Source organism: Leptosomus discolor, chromosome 5 (genome assembly GCF_034619465.1).
Source record: "Leptosomus discolor isolate bLepDis1 chromosome 5, bLepDis1.hap2, whole genome shotgun sequence".
NCBI lineage: Eukaryota > Metazoa > Chordata > Aves > Leptosomiformes > Leptosomidae > Leptosomus > Leptosomus discolor.
This window is the reverse complement of record NC_141395.1, coordinates 11,841,023-11,868,294: the sequence shown is the minus strand read 5'-3', so window position 1 is coordinate 11,868,294 and position 27,272 is coordinate 11,841,023. Positions and strand designations below refer to the sequence as shown.

Below are 27,272 nucleotides of genomic sequence, written 5' to 3'. Positions count from 1 at the left end.
ATAGTGGGCTCTTGCTAAGAAGTTCTTATTGTGTGTTTTACATACGTGAATACCACACCCACTGACAATTTTTTGGTAATGTTTGTTCGCTAAGACTTCAGTTGTATAATGTCTACTGCACAGTTAAGTGCCTAAGAATTGACTTTGCTGTTTCCCTGACAGATTTAACAAATATTGGCCAAAAGTCAACTTGCACTGACACTGCTGATCTTGCAGCTGGAAAGATTTGGCTCAGTGTCTTCAAGCCGTTGTGATGTGTCTAGCACATGGGCTATTCTCATTTGCTTCACGGTTGGATGAGATGCTAATATACAAAGCTGCTTAAATTCCAAACGTTGCCTGTAGCTGAAGGGTTCCTACCTTTGATGTAAGAGCTAGCCAGAGCCTGGGATCTAAGAGGTTATTCTTGTTAAGAGGATAAGTTAATAATAAAGTCTCATATATTTAATACAGAGTGCACAAAGTCCTGCTTACTTGAACACAGAAAGAGTTCAGCAACCAGGACTAGTTTCCCTGGTCCCAAAACACTTTACTGACACAAAGCACTCTTTAGGGATCCCTCAGGACCACGCTCCAATGCCTCTTCAAATTGCAGTTACACTGCTCTTGGCCTTGCATTGAATTACCTCACTCCTCTGTGTGCTGATTTTCACGAGCATGGGCTCAGCTGGTGAGCCTGCTCATCTTCTGGAGCTGAGTGTCACGGAGGTGACACCTGAGAGCATGCGGGGACATAGAGAGGTAGTTGTGGACATTGGTCACTGGTGAGGGATGTATTTGCATGTACAAGACAGTCTTGTTGCACAAGCTGACTAGGAACAGCAAATGCTACCTCATTTGCCATTTATAGTAACTCAACCATAATAATAACAATACTTGTAGGTACGCAGGTTCAGCTGCAGGTGAGAATGGTTGTTATGGTCTTCATCCTGTCTGTTCCACACGTCTGCATGGATTGAACTGCTGTACCTTTGCAGGCTGCATGATGCAAGGAAATAGATGACAATATATAGGGGGGACTTTTATCCCCATTCCCACTTTCAGACTCGGATGGTCAGGTGTCATCTGCTGTGTTCAGCGAGGAAGGTGTGATGGCTGGAGTAATGTTTCTAGCCAGTCAAGAAAGCTGCTTAGTGAGAAGACTCTCTTGCTCTCATACCACCTCAGAAGAGTGGTGGTTGCTGCCTGCTTGTGAGAGGCAGAAAGTAAAAATACAGGGTTTCAAATGTGTTGTACTCTTTGATGAGCTGCAATAGATTTAAGGCCATAATTAAGATCACTTGTCATGATGGGTATTCACTACCCAGTGATGGATGAGTTATTTTTCAGAGTGCCTGCAAAGGTGTTCTTCAAACCCATCTTTTGTAATAGCAAGGATGGAATAGCAGTGTCTGGCTTGCTGTGTGGTGATCCATTACTGCTGGTCTTTTGCAAAGCAGAAGTGTGCTGCTGGTGGCTGACACCATCAGCAATTCTTTTCCAAAGGTTTCCAGGAGAGTAAAAATCTGGGATTTCTTTGGTGAACTTTGATGAACTTTGATGAACTTTCAGGAGACATGAAATAATTTGGCACTGCAGGGAAGGCAAATGGCCTGTGCAGGTATATTTAACGTGTAATCAAACGGTATGAATTACATGAGGATGTGCTGTGGCTTCAAACCACTCCTTACCCAGGGATAACTTTGGCTGGCTTGTAGGGAGTATGTCCTATCTCTGAGTGCAGTCCCCACCTTGAGCTGTTCCATCTCCAGCTGTGCTGTGTAGAGCAGAAAGGGGGGAAAAGCCTTTTTAAAGCCAACTCCTGTGCAAATCTGTCTCAAGGGCTGAATGATTGTGTATGTGCTGTAATGTTCCCTACAATTTTGCCTGGACTGTATTCAAAGCAGTGAAGGGAGAAGGCTCCTGGCTCAGTGTGCAAGCTGGGCATCTACCAGGCTTGATAGTATGGTCTGTGAAGAAGGCATCAGGGATAAATCTGGGCACTTGGTGGGAAATTTGTTAACCTTTCCGAACTTCTGAAGGATGAAGAGATGAGCTGTTTCTCTGAATTTTCTGTCTATAAACATATCTCTATTGATGCTGATGCTGCTTATGTATCAGCTGTTAAGGGCTGTTTCTTGGTGCTTTTATGTAATTTATAGACTTTCTCGAGTCTGATTTTGAGAAGCACAGTGTCTGTGAAGCTGAGGGCAAGGATGTGCTCTCTTCTAATGTGGCTTTCCTGTTTTCCTCTGTTTTGCAGGTTCTTTTCGAAATGACGGTTTAAAAGCTGCTGATGTCCTTCCTATACTGAAGGAGAAAGTGGCCTTTGTGTCAGGTGAGCATATCTTTTCTGGATCCCACCAGCCCAGCATGAGCACTGCCTGCCACATTCTGGTCCTTATGGCACTGCAGAGTCACAAGAGACCGGTTTCATATTTAGACTTGGTAGTACTTAAATTAAAATTAACTCTTCTGCTAAGAAACAGGCTGTATATGGAACAGTGCTGTCCAGTAATACTCAAGAGTGGTGGAAACTGGCCTATGTTTTCATGTTCTGAGAAACAGGTAAATGGGCAGCACAGGTGCGATGAAATGCAGCTTCTCAGCTCCAGCCCAGACCTGTGCTGTTTCAGCATTCAGGACAGCTCAGGGATCCTCCTTTGGGTTCAAGGTCAGTGAATAGCATTAATTCCTGTTTGTAATAAGCACTCGGAGCTGTAAATCACTGGTGTTTCATTTGTGTCTTTGTTTAGTCTGTATCCAGGGCTAAACTATAACAATTGTCCTATCACCCAGTGACCCTTCCCCAGCTGAGAAGGGAAATTGAGGAAAAGGAGAGGAGACCTGTGAGTTGAAATGAAAACAGATTTAATGAACAGCAAAACTAGTATTGATACTAACGCCAATATAAACTATACAAAGTTATACTCAGCCCAATGAATGTGTAGCAGTTATAACAAACAGGAGAGCAGTCCTCAGGAGTAGAATGATAAGCAAGCCCCTCCAGAGGAGAAGAAGCCAGAGAAGTTCCCTCATCTTTAGCAAACTTCCCCTTTTGTACTGAGCGTGACGTTTATGGTGCAGGATGCAATATACCTGTGAGCCAGCTTGGCTCAGCTGCCCTGGCTTTTGCCCCTCCTAGCCTCAGCACTTGGCCAGCTTGAAACTGCTAATGGCCTGCATGCCATGGCTGGCCTAAGATTCCATCCCAGAGAAAACAGGACAATTCAAAATCCCGATCAACTTGCAGTTAAAAGTACCATTGATGCTGCATTTACATAGTAACTGAGATGCTCCAAGATCTCCTGCCACCCTGTACAAAGATTTACAACCTTCATTCAGGAGACAAATCTTGAGGACGTGGGGGTGGATGACGACTAGACAATATGGAAAAGGCTTTGAGAATGGCTTGGGTGATGTAGTTTCTGGCGTGAATTACAGCTTGTCAGGGAGAGGGGGAAGAGAAAGTCTGAAGTGATCATGATCTTGCATAAAGACACTCAAATTGGCAGCATAAAACCAGGGTATTTTCAGTGCTAGCATTTCTGATAATTGCAAGCCATTCAGGCTGCTTCTGGTGATCGTCCTTGTTGCAGTGAGAAAACCAGCATCAAAAATAGCTGCCCCCTGTTTTGAAGTCTTTGCTTTTTCATTTCCTTTGTCTCTGCAGTAATGCTGACTGCAGAGGAGGGGAGAGTAGCAGCGAGGTCATTAGGTACCTGAGCTCTTCCTCCCTGGCTCTCATCTTGGGTGCTGGAGTGAGACCTGTGAGGATGGGGCTCGTCACCCTGTGGAGCCATGGAGACACCTGGCCAGGCAGGAAAAGCTTTTACTTGACTAATGCTTGGTGTAAGGTGCCTTCCCGTGTAGCAACAATTAAATGGTCCAGGGGTCAGGAGTCCATCAGTGACTTGGGCAAACAATCTGTGGCACTATAAACCCTAAACTTTCTGAACAACGACATGAAAAGAGAGGAGACCTTATCAATGCTTATAGAGGGTGGGTGTCAAGAGGACGAGGCCAGGCTCTTTTCAGTAGTGCCCAGCGACAGCACAAGGGGCAACGAGCACAAACTGGAGCACAGGAATTTCCCCCTCAACATGAAGAAAAACTTCTTTACTTTGAGGGTGGCAGAGCACTGGAACAGGCTGCCCAGGGAGGTTGTGGAATCTCCTTCTCTTGGAGATATTTAAAACCCGCCTGGATGCTGTCCTGTGCGACCTGCTGTAGGTGAACCTGCTTTGGCAGGTAGGTTGGACTAGATGATCTCCAGAGGTCCCTTCCAACCCCTGACATTCTGTGTTTCTGTGACTTTGAAGGAAGTTTGTGAGACGCCAAAAGTCTCATGTGAAAATCCAAGACTATCCCAACAGTACTCACATGCAGGACTACTTTACCTCACACTGATGTCTCATTCTCAATGTCCTGAAATGTTTTACGTGGTTGTTGTCTTTCACTGCTCCAAAGAGGCGAACATACTGTGAAAACACAGCATATCTGCAGACTTATTTGTGACACAAAGCCGAACCGGGTGCTCTAGGGAAGTGAAAGGGAGGAATTTATGCAGGGACTGTAGTGGAATTTAGTTCTTGGCTCCTGCTGTTGCTTCACATGGAAATGACTGCAGGATCATTTGGTAATTCATGGAATATTTAATAACGACAACCTGTCTGGATCCTTTATACAGCCCCTTCCACTGATGATGCCTACATTCAACTCTGTGCCAGAGAGCCTCACACCAAATCATCAGCTCGTTAGAAGCTTGGGCCAAGCTTGCTTTGTGGGAGGGCGTTAAACAAGCAGTGCCAACATGATCCCCTGGGGTTTCGCACCGTGATCCGCTGCAGGCAAGGGACAGCTCGCTCCTTGTAGACTCACCAGCCTCCAGACTTGTATATGCTTAAAATGTGCCTGTTCCTGACACAGCTAGCTAAATAGCAGTCCTAGGATTTACACCTCCTCTCCATGGTCTCCAAATGCAATGACTACAGGCAACAATTGTCAGGGGCCTTTGCAATTAGAATGCTCTGCGCTGTTAGTGTCTTATTGCAATAGCCCCAGCATCACCCTGCAGCCCAGAGTTTAAGTACTGCCCAGTCTTCCCCCGGGTTGTTGTAATAAAGCAGATTACGAAAAGGATTTGAGCACTTCAGCTGATGGCTAGGTTCTTTTTAATTAAAACGAAATAACTTCCTAGAGTATGCTTTGAGCACAGAAGAGAAAATGTTTGCCAAAATAGAAAAATCAAATAGCTGGACTTTGCAAGATTAAAAAAAAAAAAATTTGTTCTGAAGTTAGCACAGACTCTGGGAGCACATTGCGTTTGTAATCAGGCTTCCTCGAGGATAAGGAGATTTTTATTGAGTCTTCTTCAGAGTTTTATACTATAGTTAATTTTAACGATAACAGTACAGTAAAGTTGTCAAGGGGGTTCTTACACCATCAGAATTTATCAGAATGCGCAAAGAAAATCTCAGCTGAACATCTCAGTTACGTAGTTTATTTCTTTTCTCATCTGCTGGGGTTTTAGTCCATGATTCGACAGGAAAGCTGCAGAGAACAAACAAGCTCCTTCAGACAGGAGCTATAGCACACTTTGTGCTTCACTGTTGTGGATGCTCCACACCTGGACCACACAGAGCAGCAGGGCAGAACATGTAGGGAAGTGACACTGCTGCCTGCTGCAGAGCAGGCACAACAGGACCTGACTGCACAGCCATGTAATCTCAGAGGAGCACTCAAGCTTTCAGAAGTGCACTTAATTTCAGAGTTGAAATACAGCTCTAACTAGCTGGGCTTGGATTCATCCAGCCTAAACGCTGTCTGGGGCTCTGTGCCCAGCACTTCCCCTTGGCTGGCTCAGCCGGCAGCGAGCAGCAGGCACAGGGCTCTGCATCTGCATCCTTGTGCCGCAGGAGAGTTAAGGGGTGGATAATGTTGGGATTTTTTCCTGGAACTGGTTCTTGTTTTCGTCCATGATCTCATGTATGAGCCAGACTGAACCCAAGTAAAGTTCATGTGTATGTGTGTCTAAACAGCACCTGAAAATCCCATCCCAACACTCATAAGCAGAGAGATGGCCTGAGCAGTCAGGGGCACGGTGCATCCTGGCTGTCGCCGTCTGATTGCTTCCATCACTGACCTCATGGAAGCAGATTAAGCAGGGGGTTGGCGGGGGGAGGCTTTGGCCACCTGCTTGTTGCCTAAACCCTAATAAAATCTTGGCTTTGCTGGATGGTTCACTGTGTTGCTTCCAGCAACGGAATGGCTTTGGGAACCATTAGGGAGCGAGCTACAGGCCAGAGACTGATTTTTGTATTCTGAGAAGGAGATGAGCGCAGAGGAGAGGAAATAAAACAGGTTGTAGATTATTTTAAGTGTTTTTTTTCAGTGAGAGGTGGTGAAATATTTTGGAAGCTGGGCTTATAGTCTTTCCTAGGAAACACAGATGCTGTTTTAGAAGAGTGGTTTAACTTGGGATGTTGTTCAGCTGCTTGATTATATTTATAGGAGATTTTCTATTGATCAGTGCAATATGGGAGGAAGTGTATGAGGCCCTCAGGAGAGGGAGGGGAATGCGTTACCATGTTCCTTTCCCATGCATGGTGCTTTTCATACACTTAGGCTATGAAAAGCTTGTTAGTTGACTAATGCCGTGGGTCTCACTGAAAGCGTTTACCCTTTCCCCACATCCCACCCAGAAGAGTTTCTCAGGATCCTTCCCAGCACTTCCCGTTCCTGTGAGGGCTCAGAAGAGTGGCAGTGCGTGGGCTCCCACCTGTCATCCAGGTACCGTCTGCTCATCTGTCGAGGCAGGAGTACAAAAGAGGAGGCTGGTGAGGTTTCTGAGAGGGTGGTTGAGCACAGAGGAATAAACAGCAAAAGGCAGAAGGGTGTGATAAGCCAGTGATCTGCTGCAACTGTGACAAGCAGAGCTCCCAATGTGTGTTCAGGAAAGTCAGAGAACTTTCCTTGGACTTTGGCAACAAAAGACACAGCGCAGGGAGAAGTGGATGTGGTAACAGTTCAGCCATCTCCATCTTTCAAAAGCCCGCTGTCCCCAACCCCACATGTCTCAGGAGCAGCCTTGTGAGCTGAGTCGCAGCAACGTTGGAGTCTTGCTGAGAGCCTGAAGGGAAAACAGAGATTTCCTGAAAGGTCTTTCAGAGGAGGAATTTCAGTGTAAATAGATCAGACGAAAGGACAACTTTGCAAATAGGTTTCACTAAATTTGGGCCAGCAGGATGAATCAAAGAGGAAGGCTCAGAGGGAAGACACAGACCTTCCCAAAAACTTGTCTGAAGACACCACAGGTCGCTTAGTGCCAGAGGTACATAGGACCACATGTGGAGGAGCATGTGTTTTCTTTTTCTGCAATGGATGCATTTCACTCTTCAGAGAAAGGGTTGAAATGAGACCCCAGGGCCCTCTGGGCACTGGAAGAGTTCAGATCCAGGTTTCAGGGGGTCTCGAATGCTGATTTGTAGACACTGGAATTTGTATTGGGTTGGGAATAGAACTAACCAAAATATTTAATTTTTGAATCGTGTAAACATTTTGTATTTGCACAAAAAGTTTTGATTTAAATTGCTCTTTTTTCCATTTTCCTCTTCCTCTGGAATGGGAATTTCAAATGAAACATCAACAATTCTTCTATATTTTGTTACAGAAAGATGTCTTCCATTTTATACCATTTCCTGATGTAGTTTGAAATCAATGGAAATTCCAGAAAGAGGAAATATGCTATTAGAAAAACATAGCATTGCTTGACTATTGAATTTTTGCTAGTGGTTTTGGGCCATCGTGTTTTCATCTAGAATTTGCTGCATTGATGCAGATTTTTCTTTGAAGAAGAAAACAAGGAAGTTTAGACTGTAAAGTTTCCAGGTCTTTTGATGAGGTCTGAGCCTGCTGGGGTTTTTTGTTGTTGTTGATTTTCCTTTTGTTTTTCAAGAGTGTTAGGTCATTTTTGAGGATAGAGAGGAGCCTTTACCTATAGGGGCTGTTTAAATGTCCTCATTGGGACTCAAGTTAAAGCAGAAATCAAAACGTTTCCTGGGATTTCTGATTTTGTTTACAGGTTGTAAATGCAGTGTGCAGAATCAGTTGCCATATTTCTTTCCGTACGTTTTAACCATAGCCGTGGACTAAATTAAACAATTTCTGTGGAGAACGTCTAGTCACTGCCAGCACTTACTGTCCTGGCACCCAGACACCACTAGCTTGCCAAGATCCACCAATATCTCCTTAGACCAGGGGGATTTCTCCTTTGTGTACTTCCTTAATTAGCATGTGTGAGTAGCGATGCAACCTGTGCTGCCTTGTGGAGAGGCAGAAGGGCTCAAGTGCCTTACAAAACTGGGCAAAAAATCAACCTAATCAAAATTTCTATTCAAAAAGACTCACAAGTACTTGTGGGATCACAGTTCATTAACTGTGTGTCACCCAAACCTGCTGGACTCTGACCACCTCCTGGTCGATGGGTCCTTGTGTCCTATCACATAGATGTAGCTTCTCAGTTAATGATAGGGACTTTCAAAATAACAATACGAGGAAGGAACTGAGCCTGTGAAGCAAGAAGGTCTGTATACATCCCATCCTGTTCCAGCTCACAGGGTTTTCTTGTCCTTAAAGGCACAGTGAGCTCCATATGTACCTCAGTAAAGGTCTCAACTTTATTTACACAGGTAGTTGAGAGTTGTCCTTATATAGAAATCAAGGCTGGGTGCTTACAAATCAATATAAGGACATAGGCAGGTGACTGTAGCACCTGAGATAATTAATACGATAACAACCAGCCGTTTTGGTGATTTTGCAATAAGTTGTGCTCTTCTGTCTTGCCAATGAGTCTCGCCACCTCTGAAAACTTCCTTACTTCTGTGAAAGCGCTTTGGTTTGTAGGTTCATGGTTTTTTTCCTAAGGAATCAATTTTAACTGACAAGAAGCACTGAAATTCACAACTGGACATCCTCTCTGTATTAGCAATGGTTGGGGTTTTTTAATACTTTTTTTTTGTGGGAAAATATAGGCTGTTTGAAATGGAAATACTTTGCTGGAATGTGCAATTTCAGAAACATTTTCATCTGCCAGTGTTTTCCAGCTCTAAGCTGAATTTCTTCTTAAAACCGGAGGGGAAAAAGACTTCCTAATAGCAATTCTGTAAGTCCAATAGCTTGAACTCTGCCCTGAACTTTCATTAATTTGCAGGATCCTCTACTTGGCTTTAGCTATACATTCTGTGGATGTGGCAAACCTGAGCAGCCAGTTATATTAAATCAGTTTATCAAATATTTCACTTTGCTGATGAACATCAGAAACTTTGCCTTTGATGTTTCTCTGTGCTTGTCTCAAATGAGGAAGACAAATAATGTTTGATCAGGGGAATATGGCCTCTCTTGGTTTCTCCTTATTCTGCACAGCTTCCAATGTTATGCCCAGTGACGTGAGTTTGGAGTGCCTGTCAGTACTGCCATCAGCAGCATGACTGGCACCGCCATGTGCTGTTTTGTTCCCTTCCTTTCTCCAGGGGCAAGAGGGGGTGCAGTGGGGTGTTTTGTTTTAGAAGATTTGGGGTTTATTTTCTTTCCGTTTCCCTATTGTTTTTAAAATATATACAGCTATTCCCGTACATCTGTGATAGAGCAGGTGAGATCAAAAAACCTAACTTGTGGCTGGGGTAAAAGGCAGCGAAGTTTGCATAGGTGTGAGTAAGGGTCAGCATTGGAGAGGAGGGTACTGGTGCTCCTTTGATACTTCACAGCAAACCAGCTTTCTTCCAGAGGAAGAAACAGGCTCCTCTGGATTCTCTTTGGAAGTTTTGCTTTACACACAAAGAAGCTCTGGAACAGGCTGCCCAGGGAGGTTGTGGAGTCTCCTTCTCTGGAGACGTTCAAAAACCTGCCTGGACATGATCCTGTGCAACCTGCTGTAGGAGAACCTGCTTCAGCAGAGGGGGGTTGGACTGAATGATCTCCGGAGGTCCCTTCCAACCCCCGCCATTTTGTGTTTCCTTCATTTTAATGAGTCTCACTTGTCCTTAGTTTTTCTTTACTGGGGCAATAACTTTCTCTGTGGGAAATAAGACCATTTTCTCAATGGCTTGTTGGCAAGTAAACATTTAAAATTAAAGAAGTACCCAAAAATACTTGCATAAATCAGTGAAGATGTATTACGGGCCACAACAGGTTGTCTCCTCAAATCCATACAGTGACTCTGGGTGATTGCAGAACAAATCTACCTGGTGGGAAATGGGATCCTCCAGTGCTTGCACTGAGCATCCCGTCTACAACCTCTGATCTGCTCTGACAAGGGATCTTATGGTGGGAACATACAGCCTTGTTTTTTTGATTATTAACCCTAAATGTAATGTTGCAAATGTTGGCTATTAGGTTTTGATTCAGGCAATTGACTCTGTGATATGGGATGCTGCAAAGAGGAACACGCTGGAGGATCAGGCCCTGGTGACTGCAGCTGTGTTGATTTGCAGGTGGGCTTGTTGTGGGACCTTAAATTTCCATCACTGTTGCACTAAATCACCAGCTTTGGAACCTACTGAATTTGAGGGTGGTCATACAGATAATCCTATATATGACCCTTACAACAAATCAGTCTGTTTTGAAGCTGGAGGAGTTTTAGTATAGAGGTCTGTTCACAGGAGGTCTAGTAGCAAGCAGACACTCACAGAGCTCAGCTATGGCAGGGAAAGGAATATTATTTTAAGACTCAGGATACCAGTTCCTTGATACTTCGCTTTCCTAGGAAGTCTGTCAATTAGATTTAGGAATCCAGAGCATATTGTTTGTCATTTTATTGAGGCGCCTGACATCAGCTGACCTCGTTCTGTTTCCTAGTTCTCTGCATTATCATTGATTTTTTCACCATATTTTGGACTGAAATACCTTTTGAGGAGTATTTCAGCTCCTCTGGAAACTCACTTATGGTCTCAGCAGAGTCTGCAACATCAAGATTGTTCAGCTTATGATCTGCACGGGTCAGATAAAGCAACGTATTTATTTGAACTGCAGTAGACATCTGAATGGAGGCCAGAGGCACTGAGTACTGGTCCTGCCTCTGTTGCTGATGTGTTGCAGGACTTTAGATAAGGTATTCGGGAGCCTTTACATGTGTGGACATTTGTCTGTGTCTATAGTTAATCCTTGTAAATTCATGCTTATAAAGGGAGTGCAAAAGGAAGCAGAGGGCTTGAATCCCTTAAATATAGACACATGCAAGCAGGTAAGTATCATGGTAGAATGGCTGATACAACTGGAGAGATGCAGCTTGAAAACAGAGCTTGATAAAATCATTATCTGTTGTATACAAGAAGCCTGCGTTAAAGGAAACTGATAATTTCCTGTCCTAAACATGGTCACACAGAGCTTTTCGTGTATTATCAGGGATGGATGTGCCTCGGGACTTGAAACTGGGAAGGCCTGTACACAGAGTTCACATTAATAACACTCTGAGTTGGCCAACATCTTGAGTTACCTGGTGTCAGTTGGAGCCACCATAGGTGGAAACATTCGGGCCCACCACTGAGAGGATTAAGGTATCAGTTCAGGCAGCTGCCAGGACAGGAATCTGGTGGCTGGGGTCCCTTTCCTCTTGGTTGCAGGCTTGACCAGAAAAGTGGTCATTGGAAGGTCACTGACTGTGCTGCCTGCTTCCATCCAGGTTTTTTGAGGTTTCTTTAACATTTTCTTTTAATGTGGTGCCATCACTGCAATATCCCCTGTACAATTTCTGGAGGAAAAGTGATGTAATCCTACTTCTGGGAACAAATGCTGAATTTAGCGATGGTTTCTGTATACACTAGAAGAAAGGGAAATGGGAAGAATGAGGAAGCAAGCCACTGACAGGCAAGGACAACAACAAAGGATTTTGTAGGAGGAATGGAAGACATATATGGCTAAATATTTGTTTTCAGTGTACTTTGTGCCCTGAAGAACATGTGTTTTTCTGACTCCTTTTTCCAGGGCACTAATAACTAGACCATCTGTTTGCCCCTCTAAATCAGAGCAAAGCCCATGAAAACCCACCTTGAAAAACAATTAGAAATTATCAGCTGTTTGTTTTAGCATTTAATAACTGTAATTAGCAAACCTAATGACATGTTTGATTACTGCATCCCGTGTCTGTGAGCCCAGTGGCAGTCAGGAGATGGGCCATATTGATTAGAGCAATTGAGACCCTTTACTTCCTTCCATTTTTAAAATTTTCTTCTAAAACAATATGCTGGGTCGTTCTCTGAAGATACTGTGCATGTAAAACTGGTGTTGAGATCATGATTGACTTGGGGCAAGAGTAGCCTCCTCGGGTGGATTACTAACAAGCAGAGATAGAGTTTCTATAATGTTTGTAGTTGCTGACTGTTAGCCTGAGCACTATGAAGTTCTAACACAGTGGACTAAGAGTCAGAAAACCTCATTTCTACTCCTGGTTCTTCAAGCGATTTGCTGTGGGATCTGGGCTGAATTTCTTCCCCTCTCTGTACCTCACTATTGCCCTCAGTAAAAAAGGAGGTAATAATAAAGAAGAGGAAATGTATAGATTCCTTGTAGAGCCAATACTAAAAGATTTTCTTCTCTTCTGGTGGCTGCTGCTACCTGTCTGGAGGCTGTGTTAGAGGAGATGAGGGTCCTAATACAGGCATGTTAGGTGTCTGAAGTTTGGTGGTGGTAATATCTGCCTAGAAAAGGTGAGATTTGTGGTTATAAAATGTAATGGAAAAGCTACATATTATTAGCATTTGAGAGAGTAAACCACAGTTACTGAACTCTACAAGTCTTACAGTGAATTAAACATACCGTGGTCTGTTCTGGAAGAAACCTGACATTTCTTCATGCAGGCTCTTCATAAAATTCTAAATTATGCAGGCATTCATAAAAATTAGGGATTGCTCATGAATAATTTGGAAACAAGTGAAGGATTTTAATATGTACTATGCACTTGTAATAATAATTTTGCACTACTGCTCAAAGCATAGAGCAGTACTTTTATCATAAATCGGAAACATTTGTTTCTAAACCTTGTATTTCTTGAGATTTGCTCCATGTCTCCTTGTTCTTCTGTGCCATAGTACTAGAAGGAATAGGCCCAGGCACTTATTTATCCTTCCATCATCCAGAAACCTCCAACTGGGTCACCATATAACCTTCTTCCTCTAACAAGAATTAACCCATTTTCTTTGGTCTGTCCTGGTAACTTCTGACTCTGTGCTATAGCCTTATTTATCCTGCTCCGCTGAGGATTGTTTAGATGAACTGTTGAGGGACAATTTTTATCCTGAAGCAAAGGCAGTACAGGAATGTTCTGACCCTGTCTCCTTTTCTGTAGCTGAAATCCTTGTGTTATTGTTAGTAAAAGGGTCAAGAATTTTCTGATTTAATTTTTCAACGTACCAGAATTTAGATATTTGTTTTTCTCTTTTTTTTTCTCCCCAGAGCTCACTTTGGTGGAACTGTGGGTGAGAAAGGGGTCCCTGGCCAGAAACACAATTTTTGGTTTACTAAGCTGGGATGAATGGGCAGCATCAGAGTGATCAGGGCTGCTGGGCTGTGGGAAGCTCCTGGCCCTTCCTGGGTGTTTCATATCCTAGAAGAGGGTTATAACTGTGGGCTTGGATGTCTCCTGATCTCATCTCTTAGTGTTTTTCTGCTCTGTAGAAATATTTAGATAATTGGGAATGGAGGAGGAGAGGGAGCCTGACTGAGTGGCAAGTAGCCTGTTCTTCTGGGATGCAATTCAAGTTCAGGTCTCTGCTTCAGTGAATGTCTGGAAGCTTTTGAAAGCCTTGGTTACATCTTGATATGACAGGAAATTTTTCAAAACCTTGAAAAGCTTCCTGTGTTGAAAAAATATTTCCCTCCAGGTTTAGTTACTACATTGGTTTGCCGTTCTATAGGCTGGCTTGCTTTTCTGTTGGACACATCATGCGTGATATAATGGTTTTGGCATTGTTACGGTGTGTGAAATAATCTCAACAAAGAGAGAATGTGCTTAAAATGAGGAATTTTTTTTTTTATACTTATATATGTATATAGGTCTGAAAATAAAAGTGAGCTTATTTCCTTGTCAATGGAATTCTTATTACATTACACCCCCGTTCTTATGCTATGTGGCAGAGGCGTGGATCAGCCAAGGTGGCACCAAATTCCCATGGACCTTTCTCACCTTCACAGTGTGAAGCCAAAGGCAAACATCAGGCACAGAGATTTGGGTGGAGATTAAGCAGGACAGTTTTATACTCCGTATGTACCCCTAGCTGCATGAGGGCTCAAAATGAAGATGACATCTCTTGCTTGCCACTCTTGTGCCCCTGGCACATCAGACATGACCTGGCTCCAGTGGGGAGTTGCATGACATAGCCCTTCAGGTGTGTAACATCCATTGAAAACGGTGGGAATTTCAGTGCTGACAAACTGTAACTCAGGGTAACCCTGGCACCTCTGTATAGATGGAGTTCATGTACAGACTTTCATTTGTACAGTCTGCAGTGCTGTAGAAAACGCTTTAGCCAGGACATAGCAGTTAAAATTTTTTTTAAAAAAAATGTATAAATGGTAATAACATTGTTATTTTTAGCTGCTTCTGCATGACTCTGGTTGTATAGAGAGACATTGTGCTAGAAGGTGAGCTCGTACCTATCGTGGCATCAACTGAATGAACAGTTTCTGAATAAAATGGACAGGGGGTATGTTGTCAGATGGGAGCTGGATCTACAAGTGACTTCTCTGTTCTCTAAGCAGGGCCAGCTGGAAAACCTGTGTCTTGGGGATACATGCGTGTATCTCATCTGTTTGGTTTCTGGTTTGTCCGCCTGCAGGAAGTCCTGCCATATGAGGTGCCTCCTTGAGTCCCGATCTAAATTCTGCCCAGAGCAAAACTTTGTCCTGCGGTGATCCAGGATACTGTTTTTCCAAGTGCATATGTGCTGTCATGCCAATTCTACTGGATTGGCACGGATCACTGCTAGAGATGTGCATGTCCTTGCGTAGCTTTTTCTTCTTGTTGGCCAGGTAAATTAATTCAGAGAAGCACGTGATTCTCCTTCCTCCAAAGTGATATTTCTGTTAAAGGGATTACACTTTCCATTGAAAAGTACAAACTCATCTGCATTTTTACAGCTTGTTTGCAAGGTCCTTGCAGTTCTGTGCTAGCTTTCTGAACTGTAGTTTTGCTATGACTTTTTTTTGCCTAGATGACAATGCAAACATGTATCTAACAACACGCAGTTCCTGAAAAAATCCTGTGATAATACGTGAAGAAAGAACTAAATGTTGAGTGAGGCACTAGGTTGCAGTTTCAAGCTTACTAAACTTTATTCTATTCTCTGTTGTGAATAAGGTGTTGTAGAATAAATTGTATTCACCCCTATATTTGTGACTGTATAATTCAGGGTAGAGTCATTCCTTTATGGCTAAGCCTTTTGACAATCGTTGTAAAAGATGAAGTGCCAGACACTGGCACTTTAAAAGGAGTGGATTTTAAGACAGGAAAGCTACAGAAAAAAACAAACCAAAACAAAACAAACCGACCAAAAATCATTCCAATTGCCAACAACACTCTACACAGAAAAAATAGGATGCATGAACTTCTAGTAAAAATTTCAGTTTCTAATAAATTGCCAGATAGATTAGAATGTCTTACTGCATAAACATTACTGGGATACATCACTTCTCACTGGTGGGACATTGTAAACTAACTGGCAATGAATGATGCAGCACACTGAGTAACCGTGGAAAATACTTTCGCTTTCTTGGTGTTCACCAGTTTAAAACTATCCCCACAGTAGGATTTCATTGGCATTGCCTTCTTGGATTGGCAGTTACATTAGATTTGATAGGGTTAGGTGGAAGTCAGAAAAAATCTTAGTCGCAAATTTGCTTGTGTGGTGGGTTTTTTTAATTATTATTTTTTTATTTCCCTGCTTTGGAACTCCAGCAAATGCAAGCATGTCTTCGTCGATTAGGGAAGCCTGAAAGCTACAAAGATTGCACAGGCTCTTGAATGTGCCATAATTTCTGTTTATCAATTCAGTGCACATAGTTTTTTTGACGTGTGCTTCCTGCCTGATTTTCTAACAATCCTTTATTTTCCGCAGGTGGCCGTGATAAACGAGGTGGTCCTGTCTTGACCTTCCCTGCCCGCAGCAATCACGACAGAATAAGGCAGGAAGACCTTCGGAAACTTGTGACTTATTTGGCCAGCGTGCCAAGGTAAAGCTAGAAAGAAAACACTTCAAAGCTTAGGGTGGATGGGTGGGTGGGGATCTTGTTCTTGGCAGTTGTTGATTTCCAAGTATTAACATTTAGTACCTTCAGTTCTTGGGACAGAGAAACAAAAGTGCTCCCTTCCTCCTCCTGTGTGTGCTCTGATGGTTTTTATCACACACGCAGCAATGTGGGAGCCTCACAGCAGAGGCAGTGTGAGCTAACATGGGCTTCAGGCTCATGACAGCAACAAGGAGCAGCTCTCATTGACCGTGTTTCTGCACAGCTCTTCTAGAGCAGTGGAAAGTGAGGAGAGTGCTTAGAGGTCTTGCAGTTAAGTATAGCAAGCTAGAGAGAGCCTGCTGTCTGCTGTTGCTTTTTAATACCTTGTGGGAGGTTCAGGAGAGCTGGGGTAGGGGACTGTAGTTGCTGCTCCGTGTGAGGAGGCAGAACTTCCAGCTCCAGCATTTCCTGCAGCTTTCTCCAGGCTCAGGAAGGACCATGGGTGGACTAAGGGGGAAACTTTCAAAGAAAGGCATTTCAAATAGTTCTGCATGTAAACCAGCAACTTTCGCTACGTTAGTCCCCATGTCCCTCCTCCAACTTGCAGGTCCCCATCCCCTTCCCAGGGATGCTGGAGGAAAGATCTGGTGCCAGTGCATATTTATCTTTGCAAGCTTTGGGAGACAGTTTATAGGGCTCAGTGCCCAGGTAGGTATTTCTGAGCCAATGTTTAATGCCTCTGAGAGTACAAGGCTCTGCACGCCCTCATCCAGCTTCCCTTCCCTATTTTCAAGCTTGCCAAGTATCCTTACCCAATAACCACTGCACCGGTTACTGAGGTGAAGGTTATCCCAGGGCAAGTGCAGGGCTGAGAAGGGATGTTCAGAGTTGCAACAACACGCCCTGTGCCACCAACGAGCTCCTTCTTTTTTAAACCCCGGGGTATGACCTGTTAAACAGTGCTCATATTTTTTCAAAGAGTGTGAAGTTAACACTTGAAGGGCAGAGGGGTTGGCTGCACCTGGAAGTCAAGAGATAAGAGTCTCAGAAATGCACTCAGTTCCTTAAACATGTGATGTGCAGAGAACAAAGGTCCCGCATTTGGTAATGAAGAGCGTTGCTGTTTGGAGACTCACCACTCGGCTGTAGAGAGTGAGGGGCAAATGCAGCTGCACGTGCCAGATCTGGCAGTGCTCATTTCCTAGACTTCACAAGTCCTCTGGTGATGCATTTTTTGCTGTGTTGGACTTTTGCTCATCAAGGTTTTACTAATAATCTGAATTGGTTTGCTTTTCTCCCCACCCCCTGCCTTGTTTTCCTCTAGCTAGCTCTATTTTCCACCATATTGTGAGAGAGATTACGGACATGCTGCGGGGCTGGGAGGGCAGTAGGTCACTAGCTGCGAATGCGTGTCCCAGGGCTTGGCAATCCCTCTCCAGATGCTGCAGTAATGAAACTGCTCCCTTACAGCTTACCATTTTTTGCATGGTCGCAAGATATGACATTGCTTGGGGTTGCAAGCAATTGCACAGCAAAGATTACCTTCTAACATGTCAACCTTTCCTACTAATTGCTCTTCCCTCATGGAGATGGCAGTAATAGCAAGATACATCCCGTCTGTTCCCCATTCTCACACAACTAAATCGATTTGCTCAATCTTTGAAGCTGCTTTTGGTTGCCTCACTCTGAATCAGTCCAGCCATGACTTTTCTCTCCTGATGCAGGAGCTGGGGGACAGGGGTGCATGCTGAAGGTGCTAATACAAGCCTCAGCTGCTTGTCTCTCTAGAAACACTAAAAAAGCATTCCCCTTCCTGGTCCCCACTGCAAAGCCTTGTTCTGCCCTGATGTTTGATGCCTTTGAAGGACATCTCTCTAGTTACACCAGAGAATATTCCTTCCTCTGCTGTACAAACTCCCATCATGAAAATGTGCCCAGAAGTGATGGACTGGCTACTTACGAAGAACTTTCACCAGTTTCCTAAGGATCCTTGCAAATTGGTTCTATGGAGACACTCACCAGAGTACTGTCTCCTGTTTGGGATATCACACATTGAGAGGTGTGGAGCAGAAAGCAGCGAGAGTGATCAGAGGTGTAGAAAAAGTGGTCTTTCAAAGAAGGATTAAAAAAAGAGTAGAGGTTGCTCAGCCTAGAGAACAGAAGGGAGAGGGAATGGTCTTTGAAAGGACGTTGTGATGCTGCAAGAGGAAAGGGTTCTTATGGCTAGGACAAGAAACAAAAGTGCTACACTGAAGCAGTGGAAGCTTAGGCTGGACATAAGGAAAAGATTTCTAAGGGATTCCCATTAGCACTAGAATAAGTCACCTAATTTCTTCTTGATTCCTCCACAACTCTATAGGCAAACCTCTGTGCCTATATGTTACAGAAAGGGAATGATGAATCAGGAGATGACTGCTTTAGGTTCCTCCTAGTCCCGTTTTGCCTGGTGCCACAGCTGCGGACTCACTGCTGTAGGAGGGAAATGTGACCACAAACTTTGCGGGTTTGTAGTACAGCATTGTGTAACCTGTGTGGTGTGAGAAAACACTGAAAACTCATTTTCCCTAAACATTTTGTTCACTTTAACAAGGGCAACCAGCAGAGCTTTCAAACTTATTTACTTTTTTAAAAAAATATATGAAAGGAACAGTTTGAATTCATATCACTGGCTCCTGGTTCATATTTATTCCAAATGCTGTAATGAATGACTGCATCAGCCATCCACCAAAATAAGTAGTTTTATTAGCAGAGACTCTGAACAGGATGTCAGGAGAAACTGCTCTGATGTTCAGAGTGTTGAAAGGGGGAGAGTTTTCTGTGCTGGTTGAAAAACTAGAAATTCTTCTTTAAGAAAAAGAGAGACTGTAATTTATCATATTGACACCAGTATAATAATTCTTTCTTTATTCCCAGTGCAATAGTTTCTGAGTGAGACAGATTGCTATCCACATTGATACTATCTGTCACTTAACCCTTGTTTTATGTCTTAATGGAGGGGGCAGAGGTGGCGCATTGCTGGGAGCTTTGAGAGGTATGAGGTTGGTGATGAAATATGATGATAGATTAGGGTAAGTGAAACCAAGGTCTTGCTAACAGTTTTCAAAGTTTCTGATTCAGCTTTCTGCAATTCCTTCTTCAAAACCAGAATAATAATGTGGGTTTTCTGAAAGCAGTGATGTGTGTTTGAGTTACAGCAGAATAGTGAGGGCTTTCACACAGCTGCAAGGCACGGTCAGGCAGGTGCTTGCAGTCAGTGGGGTTTCCTGTGTGGTGGGGGACTGCTGCTTGGGGGTTAAGACTTCAGATCTAGGAACGTGGTTTGTTCGTGTCCCCAGATAGTAACCTTGCAGTCCATAGTACCTGGGGTGACTTAGGGGTCCTGGAAGATTCAAACATCTGATTCTGGAGTCTTGGGTACTAAGAGGAGGCTGTGAGTGGGTATCATGCTGTGGACAAATGTGGTCCTGATTTGGTGCTGTACACTGGTTCTTTCAGGCACACTATGACTCCTTTTCTTCAAACAGTTCCACTATAACGACTTACTAAGGAACAAAGATGCTATTCATTAAAAGTAAAGATAATTGTCATGGATGCCAGCTTTCTACCACACTGCCATTTTCTGCTTGTTTTATATTTGCACTAATGTTTTCTGCATAGACGAAGCTGAATTTCTTGTGAATCAGGATAGCTCCTATTTACATGCAAATTTAAATGGTATGCGATGTTTAGAAATTTGGAGGGCATAACTGGATCTAGGATAACATGGTGTTTATGATCGGGGAGCTGAGGGGGAATTTTCTGGCCTCGCTGAGGATTTTGTTGTTTAACACCAGTACAGTGCCATCTATTCCAGTAGACTGAATTTTGATTTATATATGTGTAAATGAAACTAGCACCAGGCCAATCTCCTCTGTGAGCCCTTTGGAATTAAGAATTAAGTTATGCCTAGGCTATAGGAGGATAAAAAGGAGACAGAATATTATTAGCCTGAGTTATCTTCTTGCATGGTGAAGCAATACGATGAAGGAAATGTTCTCTGTCAGCTATAGTGAATCTTCCAGCTGAACACATCAATCTGTTTTGGAGCCAAGATAAGCAGTCTTCTGTGCTTGCTGCAGAGGGGGAAACCCGAGATGCCTCGGAGGCCTGTATTTTTAAAGACATCTACTTTTTATTTGTCCTCTGTTTAAAAACCTGCTCAAATATTTCCCTGTTCTGGGGGATATCCAGGGCTCATAACAGCAGCAAAATGTTTCCAAGGGACAGCGTTGTGTGTTTGAACAGCTCCTCAGAGCTGCCCAAGTTCGATGCAAGGTGCTAGGATCAGTAAAACAACTTCAGTGCCTCTAATAATTAGTTCAGTGATTGGGGCTGTATAAAATTAGAAGAACTATACAGGGGATGACAAAATGTAGCAATACTCACCCACTCTTGGGTTTATTTTAAGCTGTTCTCTGATGACCTGTGGTACTGTGTATATAGCTCCTTTGGCAGGGAGTAGTGTGAAACTTGTTTTGTTGATTGATAGGAATTAAATCCTAGGCCTCTACTTTCTGTTATGTGATACTAGCACAGAAAAAGCTTTTGAGGACCATTTTTTTCTGGAGGCTATTGTAAGTCTACAAAAATAATCATGTATTTTAAAAATAATACCAGGGACTTCATACTAGTTTTAGTAACTAAATATCTGGTGCCATCTCTAAGATAATTATTCCACCATACACTTGTATCAAAATACCAAAGTAAAAAATGAAATGAAACTAATGAAGCTAATGGAGTTGTAGTTCTTTCTTCAGATATTATAATTTGTCTTTTTTTTTTTTTTTTAAATGTATTTTGGAGAAAGAAGCTCATTAGCAGTATATAACTGACATGAATGCTAGTGAATTTTAGAGCATTTTGCCGCTCATGAGCCAGTTCAAAGCCAGCCTCCATTGTATGTGGTATTGGCAGGTGATGTTATTATCACCATCTGTTAGGAACTGGGGGACTTCTGTGGAAATAGTTGGTGGTCTCACCTTGTCCTCTTAAAAGGCTTCTGACCACATCACTCTGTTTCCCATGTCCCTTTACTGACCACCTCAGGACCAAGTTACATGTTCACGGTGGGATATAAGCTCTTCAAAAGAGGATCTCTTGATTTCATTCCAGCTGCAGTAATAACTTGTTGGACATTTTATTCCTAGATGAGTGGACAGGGGCTGTAATTGATGTTGAAATTCTGCAGTAAGTGTCTGCAGCTGCCAGCCCAGCAAGCTCCCCTGTTTACCAGAACCTGCTAGAAAATGTGGACTTCTTGGAAGTGCAGAGGGAGCAACAAGATCCATAAAAGCCTGGGGAGCAGGAGTTATGAGAAAAGATTGAGGGTGTTGGAGATGCTTAGGTTAAAGAGAGGGAAAGTAAAAGTTACGCGATAACAATCCAGTATGCAAGACTGACCTAAAGGAAACAATTTGGTCTCAGTGTACATGGCAAACTGGACAAAAAAAAAAATGGTTTAAAATCACAGATTGAAGAAATGAAGCAGGTTTCTGTAGCACCTCCATCTTGGAGACCCTGTTAGAATGTGTATCAGGAGTGACCTACGTATTATTGCTCCTGACTTGCAGCAGAGGGGTGAAAACAACAGCCTCTCCAGCTCTTGTGATACTGTCTTGTATAAATTGGGGGGTTGGCAGGCAGGGGTTTTTAATAGGTACAAGATTTTAATTTCCCATGTTTGTTTATTTTTAATCCCTTGAATTTTTTTGAAAATTCATCCAAGCCTAAGGTAAACGGGGGCTTTCCATATCGGTTTCCAAATTACTTCCTGCTTTCATTGCCTGTTGCTGTTTTTCTGGGTAGCGTTAAGGACCAATCTTGCACGGCTCTGGGCCTAAAGCGAATGTCCTCTATTCCTCTGCCATCCACGAGAGCTGAGAGTGCTCTCAGACTGGTTCCAGCTTGGTTAGCTGCTGAGCCCTGCTCTGACTGCCAGCTGGATAACAGTGCAAGTGTTTTCAGACTGGTTTTGTGGTGAACAGCACAAATAGCATGATACAGATCTTCGTAGTTAATGTACTGTGAATTGCACAGCTCACATAGCCTTTTTCTTCTAAAGACTAATAAAAGGCAGAGTAAGCTGGGCTTTGTGTATCACTTCTATCAGTGATCATCAATATCTTCTATTTGGTCTAGCAGGAGCATCTCTTTGCAAATCCCTTTGTAAGTTGTCAGTATTTTATCCAAAAATATTTGCACCATTTTGAAAGATCTGAAAATGTGTTACTGTTTTTTCACACTAACTTCTTCAATATTTTTGTATTCTTAAGTAGTAGCTTGCTCCATTTTATTATATATTGATTGTATTCCAATAAATAATTTAAATTACTGGTTGCCACATACAGAGAAACGAGGATTTCAACTTGCCATTGTGTTTTTAAGCATTCTGTTCAACAGTCAACATCTGCTTAATTCGAGACTATAAATCTACAATTGAAAACAGTTAATATGAAAGAATCCCTCATTTATTGTGTCTGAATTTTTTCCAAAGCAGTTGTTCCTTTTTATAGGGGAGGGGGTCCAGTTTTCTCTTACTGCCAACCATGCAGACTCATGCTGAGATTTCAAAGTCATATTGGGTTCTTTCTGGTTCATCTATCATCTAGAACATAGAGATTGTCCATCAGGTTACTCATTTGAAGATTTGGGATTGCAGAGACACCCCTACAGGCCAAGTTTAATGTACAAAGAATATGCACAGGTCTGGAAGAGAAAGTCCTTTTACTGGCACTGTTCTGCTTTTTCAGCCCGGTGAGAGCTCAGTCAGACCTTCTTCACTGGAGTCAGCAGATAGGGCTCAATGAGGGGACACATCTGATGAAATGGAAGGTCAGTGTTTTAATTTGTGCCCTTGCCAGGCAGTAAAGCAAGTGTCCCTACCCAGTTCAGGTCTGATGCCTTTTGATTTTACTGGTCTGGTCTTTTTTGCTCCAGCCCTACCCTTCCAGCTGTGGGCTATTTCTCCTCACCACAGGTAGTTCATTCAGGCTTGCAAGTTCAGAGCAGGCAGAAGGGTGGCACCGAGTGGAGTCCTTCTCTGCATCCCCATCTTCCCAGATCCATGGCATGCAAAATAGCCAACAGGCTGTGCTGCCGAGCCATAGCTCCACAGCATCACCACACCTGGCTCCTCTCTCTCTCACTGAGAGAGAAGGGACTGGAGAGCTCCTAAAACCCTCTGAGAAGTGCTTCCCACCAAAGGCATGGCCAAGGGGGGATGACCTGGAAACGTCAGCCTCCTATAAGGATGCTGACCCCCTGTAGCAGCATCAGTTGAGCCTCCTCAAGGCATCCTGAGGGGTTGGTGGCACAGAGGTCTGAGCTTTGCCAAGGCCCTGAGAAAACCCCAGCTGTCTTCTCAGGGGAGCCTCAGATGCTGCTCAGCTTCCCAGCATGGGCTTGGGGACTGCTGATCTCTGCTCTTCTACACAGGACGGGTGCCTGCCCTGTGCAACCGTGCCCTGTGTCGCTCTATTTCTGTTAGCGATGCTGTAGGTAGTATCTGACTACATTTCCAACAGGGGGCTTGGGCTGGGAAGGATTCTTCTTTGATTTCTCCAAATCTGGAGCAAACAGCAAAATGAACCCACTCACCATGCACACCTCCACTGCCAGGATGCCCAAGTCAGCAAGACCGAGTGACACCCAGTGGTACTGGCAGGGTCAGGGGCCTGATCCCATCAGCTGAGCTGTCTCACGTAGAGCACTTTGCCTTTTGAGCTCCATCCAAGCCCTCAATCTGGGGATTAGATCAGCATTGTTCCTCCTTGCTAAATGGCTTTTGCATGTTGAATGTACTGGCATTTACTGCCTGGAAGAAGAAGCTGAGGTGATGGAGAAAAGGCAGAAATTTGTAAACTAGGATATATCCCACACCCCTTTACTGGTGAGGGAGCTGGTGGGCACTGCAGCCTGCTATAAATTTTATGCAGAGCATCATTTTCTCCATCCTCTTCCTCAGTGGCTTTCTGACAAGTGGTTTGTGAGTCTCTGCAGCATACTTGGCCGTGCTGCCCTCTCTGGCCTTTTCCATGCTAGTGCTGATTTAAAGCTGTAGCATGCTCCTCGTGGGCTTTTTAGCCATCAGATTTGTGGCTCCACAGTACTCCGAGAGGTCCAGACAGCAGCAACCTGAAGACTTCTGCGGAGAAGGCAGGTTTGCAGTAATGTAAGCAGTAATTCAGAAGAGCTAAAATTAGCAAACAGAGACCTTTTGTGGGAGCAGTGTGCTGGCAGCAGAGCCGGCACCAGCCGTGTGCAGTTCCCTCCTGAAGCTGTCAGCAGCCGTCAGCAGAATATGCAGCGGTTTAGCCAATCCTAACTTTTCTTTTCAGTGATCTCTTTCCTACGGTTTTTGCAGAGACTGTAAAATGATTTTTGTCTCATTCCAGCATGGGTGCTTGTGTTCCTCATCAGTAACTCCAGTAGGTGCTATGTCCTTTTCACTCTTAGAAATTATTATAATTTGAAAGCATCTTATGCCACCCTCTTCATGGATGTCATTAGAAGCAGGAAAAGAACTGCTGTGCTTTACAGTCTGCTTTGTGTGGGAATAATGTTAAAGGTACCTTAATGTCGATGCAAAGCTCTTCTAAAACTCCAATGGAGAATGGATGAGACCTCTACTGTGTGCTAATATGGAGCAAATAATGGGAGACACAGAACTGGACTCATCTCAGTCTAGACTGCTTGGTCCTTATCCTCATCGGCTGGATGGAGGTGTTGTGGATGCTGCTCCAAAGGCTAGGTTCCCCAGTGCACAACTGAAGATGTGTTTTCAGGAATATATTTTTAGCTTTGTCTCCAAATGGTAAAAAGCTTACACAATCATGGTGTCTGTCAGTCACTCTTTAAACTAAATCTGTCAAAGACGACTCTCAAGACTACTAAATTCCTACAAATTTAATGAGAATAGACAGCTGCATCAAGGAAAGGGACATAAATAGTGTCCACAGAGAGGGAAATGTAGTCTGAACTCACCCCTTCTTAGAGACTGGAGCTAGAGGGGATATTGCCAGAGCATATTAGAGGCAAATTTGTAATTAAACATTAGAGAATCAATGTGCAAACTACTACCAATGGTTCGGCATACTCATGAAAGTGCATGCTGGTTTACGATATTAGAAAATTGGATCATACTAAAATAGAACAATAACCAATTTGTGGTAACATATGGTATTGAGCAGACTGATGCTCTTATAGCACGGAAAATATGGGTTCGGACTGGCAAAATTTGTCTCAGAGGTTGGGATGCTCAATTCCCTGCTGTTTGCAAAGGGAGTTCGTGTCCAAGTTTGGTAAGCAGTTGTAAATCTCATCAACGGTTTCTTCTCATTTTCCACAAGGTGCTCCTAACCAAGCCAGTCTGTGGTATTTTATGTTTTCCTTGTGGATCCTGGCGCTGCTGCAGAGTTCCCGGTGGATCCTGTAATGCTGTGTGCAGCAAAATGTAAATTGTAACTATGTGGTGTGAGGCTGTTGGGCTACTTCGATTAAGGAAAAAAAAAAAGGGAGAGAGAGAGAGAGAGATACCTTAACAAAAAATAAAATCATACATAAGAAAAATAATTTTAGAACCTCTCCTCCTGCAAGAAAAGTCACAAAATTGCAACTCAAACATGCTTTTGGCTTGGCAGATATTGTCTGCTGTGCAACATGTGGCACAGTGTACTTTTCTACTGTTAATAAATTTGGTTTCCCTGCCTGTGTACACAGGGCTTTATTTTATGTGTAAGTTAAAAGAGAAACCTTAGTCTCTGGAGAATTTTCCAGTGATGTAATATGTTAGAAAGTTCCTTCACCAAAAAGCCAAAGCACCGAAACAGCTTTCCCTTGTCCTGCAACTTCATTTGGGGAAATATCCTGCACCTCTTCCACGTACCCCTGCTACAGTGCAAACAAGAGAAAGGAGGAACCTGCTCTAGGCTCAGCGCAGTATTTCTGAGGGACATCTTTGCTGAACAGTCCTTTTAGTTCAAGTCATTGAATAGAAGTTGTAGTCAAGCATTGGCTTTGTAGCGTAGTTGCATCTCTCTCTGAAAACTGTAACAGCAGAAGCAGTTCATCTCCAGCCAAATTCAGGCTGCTTTCGTATGCCTTTCCTGTGCACTGCCCAAGTGTGTATGTGATGTTCACATGATGTAGCTTTCCTCTATCACCTTGCTTCCCGTGGGAATACAAGAATTTACAGTCTCTAATATCTATGCAGTGATACTAGCACTTAGTCTTTTACTAGAAGGATGAGTTGAGTTTGATTGTTAATTTATTTATTTAAGCATCTGGCAAGCCGGATGCTTCTGCTATTGATGTTGTCATTGATGATCAAATATCTACTACTTTTTGAAATTTAGTTTGAAAGAATTACTCATTAAAAACCTTTGCTTGGTAAAATTACCAGTCCTAAACCAGGATCCAGCATCCAAGCAGTTATTAAATGTGTCCATTTAAGGAATACAAATAATAAGGATACCAAGAGAGCATTAATATGGAGATGGGTGGGATCCTTAGCAGGAACTTTATGGCATTTTGAAATATACATTGTACCCATACATGGGACTGTGATACTTTGGAACTCCAGGGAATTTCACATTTTCTCTGCAGGTTAACTTTCTGCAAAGCGTGGTAAATGGCCTTGGTGATCCTGAGGGACGATGAGCAAAATACGTTGTTTCAAGTCAAGAACGAATGCTATGTTCTGATGTGCTGTTGCATGATATTACAGAGCTCCATGGACAGACATCATGATCTACTAGGAATACCTCTGAGACCCTTAGAGAGCTCCAAATGGGTTTCCTGTATACATTTCATCTTCTGTGCACTTACGCTTTGCATGTCACATGAAAAAGGCAAACCATCAGTAACAGTGGATGGAGACTTTTGTATTCCATATTTTCAAACATTCTTTAAATTATGTTAGTATTAACTGTGCTTCTAAAATAGTTTCCTACCATTCCTCTTTATTTACTTGTTAATTTAATGCTACTGAAAGATTAGCTGCAAAAAAGGTGGGTTAATGGTACTGATTGCTATTCTTG

The 27,272-nt window shown here is 43.2% G+C and overlaps 1 protein-coding gene across 4 annotated transcripts in view; it reads left to right on the top strand.

Moving 5' to 3' along the window:
* KALRN (kalirin RhoGEF kinase) overlaps positions 1–27,272 on the top strand; it is a 525,904-nt gene that overhangs the window by 166,181 nt on the left and 332,451 nt on the right. For all 4 annotated transcript variants that reach the window (XM_086466145.1, XM_086466144.1, XM_086466147.1 and 1 more), the window contains exons 2-3: positions 2,243–2,317; positions 16,086–16,200. In XM_086466145.1, the coding sequence (XP_086322271.1) occupies positions 2,243–2,317; positions 16,086–16,200 (190 nt within the window). The remainder of the gene's footprint in view (positions 1–2,242; positions 2,318–16,085; positions 16,201–27,272) is intronic.